Source organism: Myotis brandtii, unplaced genomic scaffold (genome assembly GCF_000412655.1).
Source record: "Myotis brandtii unplaced genomic scaffold, ASM41265v1 scaffold315, whole genome shotgun sequence".
In the NCBI taxonomy this organism is placed as follows: Eukaryota; Metazoa; Chordata; class Mammalia; order Chiroptera; family Vespertilionidae; genus Myotis; species Myotis brandtii.
In genome coordinates, this window is record NW_005362075.1 from 1965785 (window position 1) to 1981095 (window position 15311).

Below are 15311 nucleotides of genomic sequence, written 5' to 3' on the forward strand. Positions count from 1 at the left end.
GGGAATCCTGGCGGCGCTGGCGGGCGTCCCTGAGACAGCAAATGAGAGACCTGGGACGCTCCTGTGCCCTCAGCAGCTGTCAACTGATATTGTTGCAGAAAGTAGGCCCAGCCAGCCTTCCCGATTCCGGACCATAGACAGTTCCTGAGCGTTAAACACTGGGTAGGCTGCAAGCTGTGCCTAGGTCTCCTGGGTCTTTTTCTTTTTCTCTCCTCCTCTTCTCTTTTCTCTCCTTTCTCTTTCCTTACTTTCTTCCTTGATTTCCTTTAGAACTTCTCTGATAGGTTTCCTGGCCATATCAGTGTTTTCTAGGACCTACAGAACGAAGCTTTCGAAGATTTTTCTTGTTAAACCTGCTTTAAAAAGCAAGGAAGGGAGGAAGGGAGGAAGAAAATACAGTGTTTACTCATTTTAATACCTCCAGATGGGATATACTTTTCTGTACCAGGTTTTCATTATAACTTGTGTGTAAAGAGTTTTTTGTTTGTTTTTGTAAGGATACGTTTTATGGGACTTTTAATTTTGCCTTTGGCTTAGTGGTGAACAAGGGCAAGAGTGGATATGCTCTGGGAGAAAATAATGAATTGTTTTTCGTTGATTCCTGGCATTTTAAAAATATGATCAATTTTTCTTTCTTTTCACTTAGAATTTGAATATTAAGCTATCATTCCTTCAGTCAGAAATACACTGAAATCTATGAGCTGCAAAACACTGTGCTGGGGCAAGGGAGTAGGAGAGAGTAAGATACTATGGTGCTTGGGGCAGATGGTATATTAGTTATTTATGCTGCATAACAAACTATCCCAAAACTTAGAAGCTTAAAACAGCACACACAGACTTTCTCACATTCTCCTCGGGTCGGTAATTTAAGCAGGCTTAACTGGGTCCTCAGCTTCAGGGCGCTCACAAGGATGTGGTCAAGTTGGGACTATCTCCCATGTCAGCTGGGTAGGATTCGCTTCCAAGCTCATTCAGTGCTTGGCAGTGTTCAGTTCCTGCAGGATGGCTGGACTGGGGGCCTCCGTCCTTGCTGGCTGTCAGTGGGAGGACGCCCTCAGTTCCTTGCCATTTGGGCCTCCCCAACACCGCAGCTTGCTTCATCAAACCCAGCAAGAGAGAGTCTGCTCTCAAGATGGAAACCACAATCTTTTATAACCTAATCATGCGACATTCTTGTCACTTACAAAATATTACTTTTAAAATTACAATATCACTTGTGCTATATTCTGTGGTCAGGAAAGTCACTAAGTTCAGCCTCCAGTTAAGGGGAGGGAATTGCACATGGATGTGAATACCAGGAAGCATGGATTATTAAGGGGTCATCTTAGAAGTCTGGCTACCATGAATATTAAATAATTCACAATTATTTAACATCAATTGTGAAAAGTATCCACGGAAAGATGTGTTGAAATAGCGTATAATCAGGTTTGTATAAATGGCTCTAGAGTCAAGGAAGGGCTTTATTGAAGAACTGGTTTGAGTGAGTGTTAAAGGATGAGCAGGACTTGACTAGGTGAAGAAATGAGTGGGAGGAAATGACCATTTAAGACTATGCGGCAGGAGAAGACCAGAAAAATCAGAGCCACTGGATGAGCCTAATGAGATTTGGCAGGGCTAGATACTATACATTTTATGGGCTTTGGTCTATCCTAAGAGCTGTCCCAAAATGTGTGTGATTTTAGGGACTCAACATCAAATATTTATGGGCCACCTTTAGTGTGCTTAGCACTCTGCCAAAGGATGATACAGTTTCAATTCTCAAGGAGTATCATCTATAATAAATATGAAACACTTACATATGAAACAATCAATAAGCAATCCAAGATATAGAACAATTAGTGTGACCAGTTAAACAATAGTATTGACATAAAGTATAAAGTTGTGTGCTACAAATACAGAATGGTATGTAATTAGCTAATTGTTTAAGTGCAAAGTGTTCATTCTGAGCACTATTGGTATTTATATCAGAGATTCATGTAATTTTTTAAAAATTTCAGCTTTATTGAGTTTTTTGTTGTTGTTGGAGAGATTCATGTAATTTAATATGAGTGTTGCTTAAGTAAGGCTGTTATGTTCAGAACACCGAAACAAATGAAGTCCTGCCTTGAGAGTATGGTAAGAAATTGTACAAAGCTAATGTAATATATCAAATCTCAGGTAAATATAAGTGAGCTTTTTAAAAATACAGATTTTTATTGATTTCAGAAAGGAGGGGAGAGGGAGAGAGAGATAGAAACATCAATGATGAGAGAATCATTGATCATCTGCCTCCTGCATACCCCCTACTGGGGATACAGCCCGCAACCCGGGCATGTGCCCTGACCAGGAATCGAACCTCGACCTCCTGTTTCATAGGTTGATGCTCAACCACTGAGCCATACTGCTGGGCATAGTAAGCTTTTTAACAATTTCAGAAGGAAGGAGAGATTGCAGCAGGTAGTGCTGGTCTAGGAAGACTTCTATTTTTAAAAAAATATTTTTTATTATTATTGACTAGAGGCCTGGTGCACGAAATTTGTGCGTGGGTGGGGGATCCCTCAGCCCGGCTTTCATAGGTTGATGCTCAACCACTGAGCCATACTGCTGGGCATAGTAAGCTTTTTAACAATTTCAGAAGGAAGGAGAGATTGCAGCAGGTAGTGCTGGTCTAGGAAGACTTCTATTTTTAAAAAAATATTTTTTATTATTATTGACTAGAGGCCTGGTGCACGAAATTTGTGCGTGGGTGGGGGATCCCTCAGCCCGGCCTGCACCCTTCCCAATCCAGGACCCCTCGGGGGATGTCCACAAGGATTGAGGCCTAAACCGGCAGCCGGACATGCCTCTAGCAATCTGGGACTGCTGGATCCTAACCGCTCACCTGCCTGTCTGATAGCCCCTAACCCCTCTGCCTGCCTGCCTGATCGCCCCTAACTGCCTCTGCCTCGGCCCCGCACCCAGGACCAGGATTCCCTCCTCCAGCTGGCCGCAGGTACCCAGGACCGTGGGGCAGGTGGCTTTTCTCTGTCTCCCGGACCGCTGGCACTGCCCAGGACTGCAGGGCAGGCGGCTTTTCTTTGTCTCCAGGGCCACAGGTGCTGACGCCTGGGACCAAGGGGCTGACGGCTTTTCTCCATCTCCCAGGTGGCAGGCTTTTCTCTGTCTCCTGGGCTGCAGCCGCAGGCGCTGGCACCCGGGACCGCAGGCAGGCGGCTTTGCCTGGGCCCGGCTTTGTCGGGAAGGACGTCCTGAAGGTCGTCTGGAAGACTGCCAGTCTAATTAGCTTACTACCCTTTTATTAGTATAGATTTTTAGAGAGAGAGGAAGGGAGAAGGATAGAGAGATAGAAACATCAATGAGAGAGGAACATCATCAATCGGCTGCCTGCTGCACACCTCCTACTGGGGATCAAGCCTGCAATCCAGGCATATGCCCTGACCAGGAATCAAACCGGCAACCTCTTGGTTCCTGGGTCAACGCTTAACTGCTGAGCAGCACTGGCTGGGCTAGGAAGGGTTCTTAAAAGGAGGATGTGATTTGGGGCTTTAAGAACAGTTAGGTTGGGACTCTTTCCCCCTCCTCACGTGGGAGTTTGTGCTATGAGATTCTTTCCCCTCTCCACATGGGAGTCCGTACTTGTTCTTCAATAAATTTCCACTTTTGCTATGAAATAAATAAATAAATAAATAACGGTTATGTTGACAGGGGATAGAAGGAATAATTTGTTTAGAAAGTGCAGGAAAGGTGGATACTCCTGCAGAGAGTGAGTGGATCTTAATTTCAATGCCATTTTGATGAGCGTTTGCCATTTTGTCATAAAACTTTTAGCCTTAATTACCAATGACTTGCCTCATCTTTTCTTTCCATCTCTTATCAGTGAAGCTATTAAGTACCTCACAGAAGCTCTTCAGTCTATCAGTGAAGTAGAGCTTGAAGATGCACTGGAAAAGATCATTGATGCAGTTGAAAAGCAACCCTGTAAGTAACATTCTGATAGCTCTTAAATTGTTAGTATACTTCTATATCCTTAACAGACTTAGAGATTTGAGTAGAAGTTGAGGATTCAGTATGAAGATGTCCCAGCCTTATGGGACATACCCCTGGTAGCACTTCTTCCCAAGGGGTAACTTCTAGTTCCTTTGGAACCTCAGTGCATTCCCCAGAGACTCTTACAGTTCTTCCCCCTCGTAGAGCTGTCACCTCCATATTTCTGCACTTAACTTCTGATTTTGATCTGATCCTTTAGGGTCACTTTTGTCTCGCTGTAGGCCTATAACTTTGTCTTACTTAAGTACCCCTAAATGTTGCGGGTAGGGGAAAAAGTGAGCCAGGCTAACTCCCTTCTTGCTTCAGCCTTTCTTCAGGGATCTTTTTGTTAACACATTGTTTGCGGGTAGTTTTTATCGCGCGCTAACAGGTGGCGCGGGCCATTTTTGCTAATTTATTGCGCAAATGGCAATGTTCAGTAAAATTATAACTTTAGTTTACGTATTTATGTTACCCGCATTCTACCGCTAGTCTATAAAAAATGTATTAATACATGTCCCGCGCTCTACTACTTACAGTCAACGTAAAACGTATAAATGCGTTTCCCGCATACAATGTGTTAAGTACTTAACTTTTTGCCACAAGTATAGGCCTACAAAGGAGAAATGCTCTTCTAAAAAAAAAAAAAAAGTTCACTGTTTCTGGAGCACTGAAGGAGAGAAGAGGATGTAGCTTGCTCTCATATGGTGGATAGATGTCAGTTTCTTAATTAAAAAGGAAGAAACATGTTCTATGCTATAGGAGAAATTACTGTATATCTCATTTTCACTTCTAAAGGTAGATTTTTTAAAAAAATCTTATTTTGTTTTTTCCATCCCCTCTATGCCCTCTTCAACCCTCTTCCCTCTTTCCCTACCCCACCATCACTACACTGTTGTCCATTTCCATGAGTTCTCCTTTTTTTTTCCTTTTTTGCTCAATCCCTCTAACCCCACAGCACCTGACCACTACCAGAGCTGTCTCTTGCTCTCTATCTATAAGTCAGTCTCTATTTTGCTTGATAGTTCACTTTGTTCATTAAATTCCACATATGAGTGAAATCATATGGTACTTGTCTTTCTCTGACTGGTGTATTTCACTTAGCATAATGTTCTCCAGGTCCATCCATGCTATTGCAAAGGGTAACTTTTTTTTCCTTTTTACAGCAGAGTAGTATTCCATTGTGTAAGTGTACCACAGCTTTTTTATCCACTCATCTACTTATGGACACTTGGGCTGCTTCCAAATCTTGGCTATCCTATATAATAAAAGAGAATCATGTAAATTGATTGTCCCTCCGCTACACTCACCAGCCAATCAGGAGAGAGTATGCAAATTAACCAACAAAGATGGCGGATTAATTTGCATGCACAAGCACTGGGCGGAGAGCAGAGTGGGAGAGCCGGCAGAGAGTGGAGCGGCTTGGGGAACTTGGCTCCCCAAGCCGCCAGACGGAGAGCAGAGAGGGAGAGCTGGCAGCTTGGAGGACTTGGCAGAGTGGGAGGCCATGAGACAGAGACAGAGCAGGAAGGGAAAACTAAGAGCATGGGGAGCACCAGGAATTCTGGGAATAGTAGTTCTGGTGGCAGCCCCAGGACCAGAAGCGGAAGCCCAGAGTGTGGGGAGCACCAGGACTGCTGGGAATCATAGTTCTGGTGGCAGATGGATCTCCTAGACACTAGAGCAAAGTGAGCCTGGAGCAAGTTACTGCTGTGATGGGGGATGGAGGGAATGCAAAGGTGAGAGACATAAGTAAAATCAGAGTGTCTAGGAAAAATTAAAGGGAAGATATCCTAAAACTTCCAGGAAATCTCCACCAGTGAAACAAAGAAAAAAAAATGCCTCTATTATTCTTTGAGCAACAAACCAAACTGGGTTGGGGGGGGGGGGTGGCCTGAGGAACCCACCCCCAGTGCACAAATCTTCGTGCACCGGGCCCCTAGTTGTAAATAACACTGCAATTCCCAGAAGTAGGATCACTGGGTTATAAGGCAGTTCCATTGTTTTTTTTCCTTCAGGTAATTCCATACTGCTTTCCACAGTGCCTGTACCAATCTGCATTCCCACCAACAGTGCTCAAGGGTTCACTTTTCTCCACACCCTTGCCAACACTTGTTTGTTGACTTATTGATGACTAGAGGCCTGATGCACGAAATTCGTGCAAGAGTAGGCCTTCCTTCCCTCAGCTGCCGGCACTGGCTTCCCTCTGGCACCTGGAACTGGGCTTCCCTCCAGCTGCCGGCAGGCACCCGGGACCCGGGCTTCCCTCACATGCCCGGCTTTGTCCAGAAGGTCGTCTGGAAGGACGTTCGGAAGGACATCTGGTCTAATTAGCATATTACGCTTTATTATTATAGATAGCATTTCTGACAGTTGTGAGGTGATATTTCATTGTAGTTTTAATTTGCATTTCTCTGATGATTAGTGACTTTGAGCACCTTTTCATGTCTATTGGTCACCTGTATGTCCTCTTTTGAGAAGTGTCTATTCAGGTCTTTTGCCCATTGTAATTGAAATATTTGTGTGTGTGTGTGTGTGTGTGTGTGTGTGTGTGTGTGTGTGTTTGGTGTTGAGTTTTATAAGTTCTTTATAAATTTTGGATATTAACCCCTTATCAGATGTATCATTGGAGAATATGTTCTCCCATTCAGTGGGTTGTCTTTTAATTTTGTTGATGGTTTCCTTTGCTGTGTAAAAACTCTTTAGTTTGATGTAGTCTATTTGTTTATTTTTTTGTTTATTTTTTCTTTTGTTTCCACTGCCCAAGGAGATATATTAGAAAAAATATTGCTATGAGAAATGTTTGAGATTTTACTGTAAAGGCAGAATTTTAAATATAATTTTGCTTTCAAAAATTATTTACAGTTTGAAAATTCAGAAAATGGTTATATTTTGAAAATTGGTATTTGTAAAATTAAGATGGCACATGGTATTTTGCCTGAAAACATACCAAAGTGGTTAAGGACACCCAGTGTAGAATCAGGCTTCGGTTTGTGTTGCTGTTCTAGTTATGCTGTTGGTCAGGTTGTTCAACCTCTCAATGTTGCACTTTCCTCATCTGTAAGATATGGGCATATGGACATTAATCTTATAGAATATCTCTTTAATAGGAGAATGCTTATATAGTAATGAGCATAGTGCCAAACACACATTTACTAAGGGCTTAATAAGTGGTAGCTGTTATTGTTATTATTGTTATCATGGCTACTAAAATATAGCACTTGTGATAAAAAGTTACACTAATATAAAGTTATTAAACCTAGGGGCTTACAATATTACTAAACAATATTTATAACAGTAAGATACAGTTAAGGTATTTAAATTATGACTTTTGTTAATGTTCTGACCTAATACTTTTTTTCCTCCTGAAAACTGTGTAATGAGAACGTCTGCATTAGTGTCTGCAGATTATTTGTAGGAAAAAAGCTATCTGTGGGAAGAACTAATTTTTAAGCCTGTTTTTAAAACTTGACTTTGAAATTCTTTTTTCAGTGTCATCCAACATGATTGAACGATCTGTAGTGGAGGCAGCAGTCCAGGAATGCAGTCAGTCGGTAGATGAAACTATGTATGTGGAAAAAATGAACTTTTCCCCAATGTTGGAGGTGCTTTCTAAAAATTATTTTCTTGGGGAAATTAATTAGTGGTCAACAATTCTGTAGTGGTTATTTCCTAGTGTTTCCTTTAAAGTGATAGTCTTCATTAAAACCTCATTATCAAATAACTTGTCTTTACTATTTTTTCCTAGGATTTGAGGTAATCCTGTTGTTTGTATCATGACCACTTTTACCTCTTATCCAATGTTATATTTTGTAGGTTATGAATGAATTGAATTTAATATTCAAAAGTATAACTGACTTTTGCTCTCAGGAAAGTACTGAACCTAGAGAAGTTCAAAGACTTAACATGGGTCACATGGTGGATGGCAAATGAGGTAGAACCTTAGTTTTATGACTGTCCCCATCTCGTGCTACTAGAGCTTAGGAATTTACATGGCAGTCATTTTCCTGGGTTTTATTTCCCTGAGTGGCCCTCTTTCTTTCCTCCTTTTGAATGTGATACTTCTTTGCAAATTCACAAGGTTTAACTGAGAGAAAAACATCTGGGTTTTAACTTTAACAATTTTTTTCTATTCGGGGCAATGAGATCATTGAAAGGACTCATTACTCTTATTTTGGTCAGTCGTTTTAGTTTCCTATCAGAACAAAGAGCTGCTAAAACAATAGAGAAATCGTGGAATTTTAACTTTATCCTTGGAAATTCATTATTTAAGGTACTAGAGTACAGTGACGTGCTCTTAAAGCCATCAATTAAAATTTTAAATGATTGTTTAGAAGTGTAAGGATGATAATCATAAAATAGGCATTAAAGTTACCAGTTATTTCTGTCTAGCTGTTTATATGCTCTAGTCAGCCAATGTAGAGGTCCAGTGGGGACTGAATGGTAAATAATCTTTGTAACTTCAATTGTCAGAAAGTCATAGTATAGCACGAGAGAGGCTCTCATTTCTCTAGATGGAGAAATGCCATAATGAGTTCAATAACTTGTCAAGATTGATCCACTAGAACATAGTGGAGCTGTGCTTGCATTCTAGGTTTTCCTCAAGTCCAGGATTCTCTGCTACTCTATACTTAGTGCTACCACCACGGTAGCATGAACATTTTTTTACCGTTTTCAATTTTGGAGATAAACAGATATCATTTTAGGGAAGATTTTTTGTTGTTGTTGGAATATTTATGCAATAGTGCTGTGACTTTTTTTTTTTAAACCTCTTTCAAACATGTTTATGTTGTTAACATAATATAAGTACCTGAAAGTAAAATTATTTTGTTCATTTTCCTTCTCTAATTGTAAGTCTCAAAGATGTGGCCAGAAATTGGGGGAGTTCCTTTTCTATTTTACATCTTTTTCTGGAATACTTTTGCATAATTTGGAATAAAAAATTATTGAAAATTAATCCTATCCTTTAATAATATTGTAGCTCATAAAAGTAGTTCATAGGGGAAAATTTTTTCAGATGTGACTATTTTATACATAAATGTTCTTTTTCAACATGTAACAGTCTTAATTAGAAGTTAACCTGACTAAATTTTTTTCTTTGCTTGAGAATATTGGCAGTGCTTTCTTGTGTTTAGAGAGGAAAATGCACAAGCTAACCTCTGACTCTGTATTTTTTGACAGTATAAGATATTGTGTGTATGACCTGTCAAAAGTATATATGTATGTAAGATTATTATGCAAGTTTTCATGTTCATCTAAAATACTTATGTTTTAGTAAATCAGGTCTATGTTTTTGTGGGATGTTTTTCAGAGAACATATTTTCAATATCATAGGAGCATTTGATATTCCACGCTTTGTGTACAATTCAGAAAGAAAAAAATTTCTTCCGTAAGTATTCCATCCATTGACTTTAAACAATTTCCAAATGTACATTATTTTCAGAAGTCTTGAGTAGGGATTCCTTTTTTTTTTTTTTATAGTCTATTAATGACCAACCACCCTAAACCAAATTTATTTGGAATAGCAAGAGATAAAGCAGAGCTGTTTCGTGAACGCTACACCATTTTACACCAGGTAAGTTGGTGGAGAAAGACACTGTTTCAGCTTAGGTAAGACTTGAGGATAATAAAAGGATGGAATTTTGTAGTCTAAAGTTTGTCATTCATTACATTTATTGGGCTCCCTATATTTGAGACCTTGTAAGGGATACAGAAATAAAAAAGATACCTTAGCAATCATGATGATGATAAAAATAGTAGCTAACTGCCCTAACCGGTTTGGCTCAGTGGATAGAGCGTCAGCCTGCGGACTCAAGGGTCCCAGGTTCGATTCCGGTCAAGGGCATGTGCCTTGGTTGCGGGCACATTCCCGGTAGGGAGGGTGCAGGAGGCAGCTGATTGATGTTTCTAACTCTCTATCCCTCTCCCTTCCTCTCTGTAAAAAAATCAAATCAATAAAATATATTTTTTAAAAAATAGTAGCTAACATTTATTACATGTGTTGTTTTTTAATTGATTTCAGAGAGGAAAGGAGATGGGGAGAGAGATAGAAACATCAATGAGAGAGAATCATTGATCGGCTGCCTCCTGCACCCCCGCTACTGGGGATCGAGCCTGCAACCCATACATGTGCCCTTGACCAGAATCAAACCCTGGACCTTTCAGTCCACAGTCCGATGCTCTATTGGCTGAACCAAACCAGCTAGGGCTATTATATGTTTTTGATATGCTAGGCACTGTTTATCACTTTATAGACATTATTTACCTTATTTAATCATCTTAATATCAATGTATAAATGCTATTATTCCCATTTTACAAATGAGGAAACTGAGATCTAGAGAAGTTTAGAAACTTGCCCAAATATGACATCTAGGAAGTAGAGACAAGGTTTTAATCCAGTTATTCTAATTCTGGAGCCCAACCTTTGCCTGATATAGTCTAGTATATCAGCTTCAAGCAGCTTGTAGTCTATGAAGTTAAAGACATTCGCACAAATAAAATATAAAGTACAATTTTATACTTGCTATAAAAGAGATTCAAATAAAATGCATTCAATGGACAAACCAGGGAAGGCTTCAAGGAAACTATGGCACTTGACATGGACATTGATTGTTTTGCTCTTGTGGCATTGGGGGAAAGGTAGTAGTGGTAACAGTGTGAACAGAGGCACAGCAAAAGTTAAAAATGGACTCTGTCCACTTTGTGTGGGGAGGAAGGCTCATGAAGAAGAGCATTATGGGATAACTTTGGAAAGGTACTTGGGAGCCAAATTGTGGGAGTGCCTTGGATGGCACTCGGGAGTTAGGACTCTGTTCTCTTGGTACAAGGAGCCTTGGAATACCAGAGAGAGAGAGACTCAATCTCAGCTTCCTTTACCAGCAGATTTTAGGGTGAGTTAGAGGGTGAGAGGAGACTCACAAGAGCTTGTGGTATTAGTCCTGGCATAAAAGATAGCCAGGATGAAGAAAATGGCAAGTGGAGTAGACAGAGGGGACAGCACTGGAGCAGTGAAAGCCATACTTCATGGTGACTGGTTGGATGTGAAGGAGAAGGGAGAGAGTGAAGACTCAAAGATGGTTAAGGTTTTGAATCTGAGAGAGTAGGATGGTAGAATAATGGTAATATGCTAACAAATAGGGACAAGATAATGTTTGAAGAAGATGATGACAGGTTCTGTTTTAAACATTTGAGTTAAGGTTATAGTAGGGTATCAAGTAAAAGTTATGTCTGAACTAAAGAAAGCCATCTGGGTAGAGAGAGATAAAGGGTGCATCTGCTTGTAGTAATAGATGGACTATTTAGGTGTGAGATCCTGAGAGGAAGAGGCAATAGAAAAGGAAAGAGGATAGAATTTGGGGGCCATGCTAGGATGGTGTTATAAGGCAGAAGCACAAGGTTTTAAGGAGGAGAGAAATGGCAGCAGGCATAAGCAGTGAAAAGACTGAAGAGAATGAGCACTGAAGATGTCTGTTCTCTCCTGCTTTCATCACCTACATAATGTTCCAGGTTGATCTTCTTGAGATGGAGCTCTGATCATGTCATGACTTTGAACAGATTTCTTTCCAGGAAATCTACTGCCTATTGAATTAAATACAAATTATACTTAACTAGAGGCCCGGTGCAGGAAATTTGTGCACGGGGGTGGGAGGTATGTCCCTCAGCCCAGCCTGCACCCTCTCCAATCTGGGACCCCCTAACTGCCCTCCCCTGCCGGCCTGGTCGCCCCCAACAGCTCTCCACTCCCGGCCATTTTGTGGTGGCCATCTTGTGTGTTGGAGTGATGGTCTGCATATTACCTCTTTATGAGATAGGATACTTGAGATCTGTCACATGTTTTTGACCTAATCTCTACTTATCCTCTAATCATACTGTGCTATAGCCAAAACTGAAGTTTGGAATTATTGTTTGTTTCTTCCTCTGTTCTGTGACTTTGCTTAGACTGTTCACTCCCTAGACAACTCTTCCTTCTTATCTCTGGTTGAAACCCTCCTACTTCGGGAAGGCTCTTCTCAAATTCCTCTTCTTCCCTGAGGCCCTTCTTGATCCCCAGTTTGTTGCAATGGTTTAAATCTCTGTTTTAAACCATTGGCTACTCAGTGTTTCCCCTCCGTCACTTACTAGAGTTGGCCCCACCTTGCATTTGGGGTGCTTATCCCTGTCATCAAACTGCAGGCTCCTTGCTTGTTTTCTCTGCCCCATCTGGCACAGTGCTTTTCACAGGGAAGATGCTTAGTAAATACAACGTTTCTCTTTTTTTTAAAAATTGTGTCTTAAAGCCTACTATATTCTTTTGGGTGTGTCACTAACCCTTTGAGTATTTTTTTCCTCATCTATGAAGTTAAAGCGTTACATTTTATTTTAGTCCATTCACATTTTCATCACAGTTGCCTTCCTAAAAGCAAACCTGATTTCATCATTATTCTACTTCAAAATCTTTGTTTTCCATTGTCTATAAGATAAGCTTCTTGGTTTGGCATACAAAGTCTGTATTGTCAGGACTCTTTTATTGGAGGTTACAGAAATGCAAATTGACTAAAACAGAAAGAGGAATTTATTGGCTTGTATTATGGACAAGTCTAGGGCTCCACCTGTATCAAGCATGACTGGATCCAGGTGCTCATACAATATCATGAGACATCTACCTCTATCCATCTCCCCGCAATTTTTAAATTTGATTTTACTTTCTAACAAGTTCTACCTATAAGGTGACAGAGATGGCTACTAGTAACCTTAGCAATAATCTCTTTTTGGCCCAGCTTGAGGCCCTTGCTTAATCCTGAGATAATCATTGGTCAAAGAGATGGAGTACTTTGATTCATTAGGCCTTGGTGGCCTGTCTGTAGAAAGGGGAAGGGGCACCAACCTAAACTACATGGACCGACACTGGGGGAAGGAGGGTTTTCCAAACAGAGGCTCCAACTAATCTCTTGCCTTGTCTGACATTCTGCCTCACGCATCTCAGGCTCTAACTGTACTAAACTTTGCAACAGTACCTAAATATCCTTTACTCTCATAACTCATTCTTGTGACACACCCCTTCTTTTGCCTGAAGTGTCTTGTCTCAGCCTCCCTTTGATTCTTACTAGCAAAATCTTTTTTTTTTTTTTTTTATCATTTAGGATCTTGTTAAATGGCCCCTCTGCCAAGGGTCCTTTTTTGTGTTGTGACCTGTTGGCGGTACTTCTCTCTCACTAGCCCCATGCTCTGAGGATGACAACTTGGTTTGTTGTCTTCACATCCCTAGGCCAGAGTGTGCTGCTGCCAGGTATACAATAGACTTTTAAATTTTTAAAAAATAATTTTATTTTTATTTAAAAAATTATATTTCTAGATTTCTACATTAAGTTATGTGGGTTTTCAAATTTGTTGAAAATAGATAACAAACATTAACATGTGGACAGTGTTTTGTCAGGGCACTATTTTAATGAGTCTTAGTTTTAAATGTCTGCTTCAGTAATTCATGTGAATCTTTCTTTTTTATAGAGGACCCACAGACATGAATTATTTACTCCTCCAGTGATAGGTTCTCACCCTGATGAAAGCGGAAGCAAATTCCAGGTTAGAACATTATTCTAGTTATTTAGGGGGTGTAAGTATACAAATTTAATACTTACTGCTTATTATAATTTACTGAATTTTTAATGAAAATTAACCACTAGTAACTGTTTGACTAGCTAACTGACCTGTGCATGCCCACTGTTGATAAAGTCCATGAGTCCTGCAAATCTCTATTAAAAGCATTAACTTCCTTCTTTGAAGCAGGCCCTGGGATTATGTAGCCCCCAGAGAGTCTCTGGCACCAAGACGGACCCCTAGTCCTCCCAGTCCATTTGCTATACACTACACTGGCTCTGTCCAACTCTCAGCATTACCCTTTGCCCTCACTCATACTCCAAAATACTGGTCCTTGCCCAGCCCAGCCCTCTAGTGATCACCACACCTTTGTTCAACTAAAATGTAGTATATCATTTTAGTACTTTATATGGCACTAAAGAACAACATTTATAGAATGAATGAGATGTCACAGACAGGCCACAGGGCTGTTGGGATCCGAGGAGCAGAGGTAAAAGGGAGAGTTTCCTTCATGTGTGCTCCTTCCACTTTTATACCTTGGAAAGTGATTACCAACCAGCACTCTCGCTTTTGTTCCAGCAACACAATCACTGTCAGCCTGTCTGTGGCTCTCTTTCTCTCTCCAGCACACAGAACCCTGCAGTGGGGATAATTCCTTGGCTACTTGTGTCTGGGCTCTACCATTTCTGCAAGGTTCCAAATAGGTTCTGAAGAGGCCCAGCCTCTTTTAAGATTCACCAAATTCTCTGCCAAGTTAGATGAGAAACCATGATGATGAGTAGTCTCATAGATACTAAAACCATAATACTAGAGCATGCTCAAATTAATGCTTGATTGCAGCACTGTAGGACAAGACATTTATAGTATTTGATAGTTTCTGCTTTTAACTTTTATTAAGAGAAAAACATATAGTATGTTTTTGGAAATTTATATTATGTATATTTCTCAAATATAAATATATATGAGAATAAATATATTTATATTTGTATAAATATACATATATATTTATGGTCTCCTATGGCAACTTTGATACCCACAGTCCGGAAGCAATATTTCTCCTCTCCACCAAAGTAACTTTAAGCTTAGCTAAATAATTTATTTTTCTTTTCAGTCTTTCCAAGCTATTTAATTTTATATCCTTGGTGGTAAGTTCCCTATTTGAACTACCACTTATAATACCTATATGGTGGTCTCCCTTTAAAGACTGCAAAATGGTGTCCTCAGGAATCCTTTCTTGCAGCTTTGTATCCCTGTGTTGCTCATTTGCTTGATCAATTGATTGAGTGATTGATTTATTTTATGTGAATTGCAATGTTTTTCCCAGTTTTTAAAATTTATTTTTATTTTCTTAACTGTCTTTTTGAAGAACCTAAGTCCTTAATTTTGTTGAAGTCCAACTAACAATTTTTTTTTTATTGGATATTTTTGGTGTTGTGTCTAAGAAATTTTTACCTAATCCAGTTTTTAGGTTACAGGTCTGATATACTTTTATTTATTTATTTTATATCTTTTTCTTTAGATTTATCTCTAAGTATTTCAATTTTTTAAAACTATTTTAAATGTACATTATACTCCTGTGTTGCTTTAGGTTCATGTTTTTTAAGAACTCCAATTGTTGTTCCACTTATTAATGCCTTCATTGGTTGATTCCTGTATGTGCCCTAACTGGGGATCAAACCCACAACCTTGGCATATCAGGATGATCCTCTAACCAACTGAGCTACACATCCAG

The 15311-nt window shown here is 39.9% G+C and overlaps 1 protein-coding gene across 1 annotated transcript in view; it reads left to right on the forward strand.

The window, feature by feature from the left end:
* Positions 1-15311, forward strand: part of POLE2 (polymerase (DNA directed), epsilon 2, accessory subunit) — a 37477-nt gene that overhangs the window by 1224 nt on the left and 20942 nt on the right. Inside the window, exons 2-6 of the mRNA XM_014542902.1 lie at positions 3857-3957; positions 7498-7573; positions 9317-9394; positions 9487-9580; positions 13490-13564. Of these exons, the coding sequence (XP_014398388.1) occupies positions 3857-3957; positions 7498-7573; positions 9317-9394; positions 9487-9580; positions 13490-13564 (424 nt within the window). The remainder of the gene's footprint in view (positions 1-3856; positions 3958-7497; positions 7574-9316; positions 9395-9486; positions 9581-13489; positions 13565-15311) is intronic.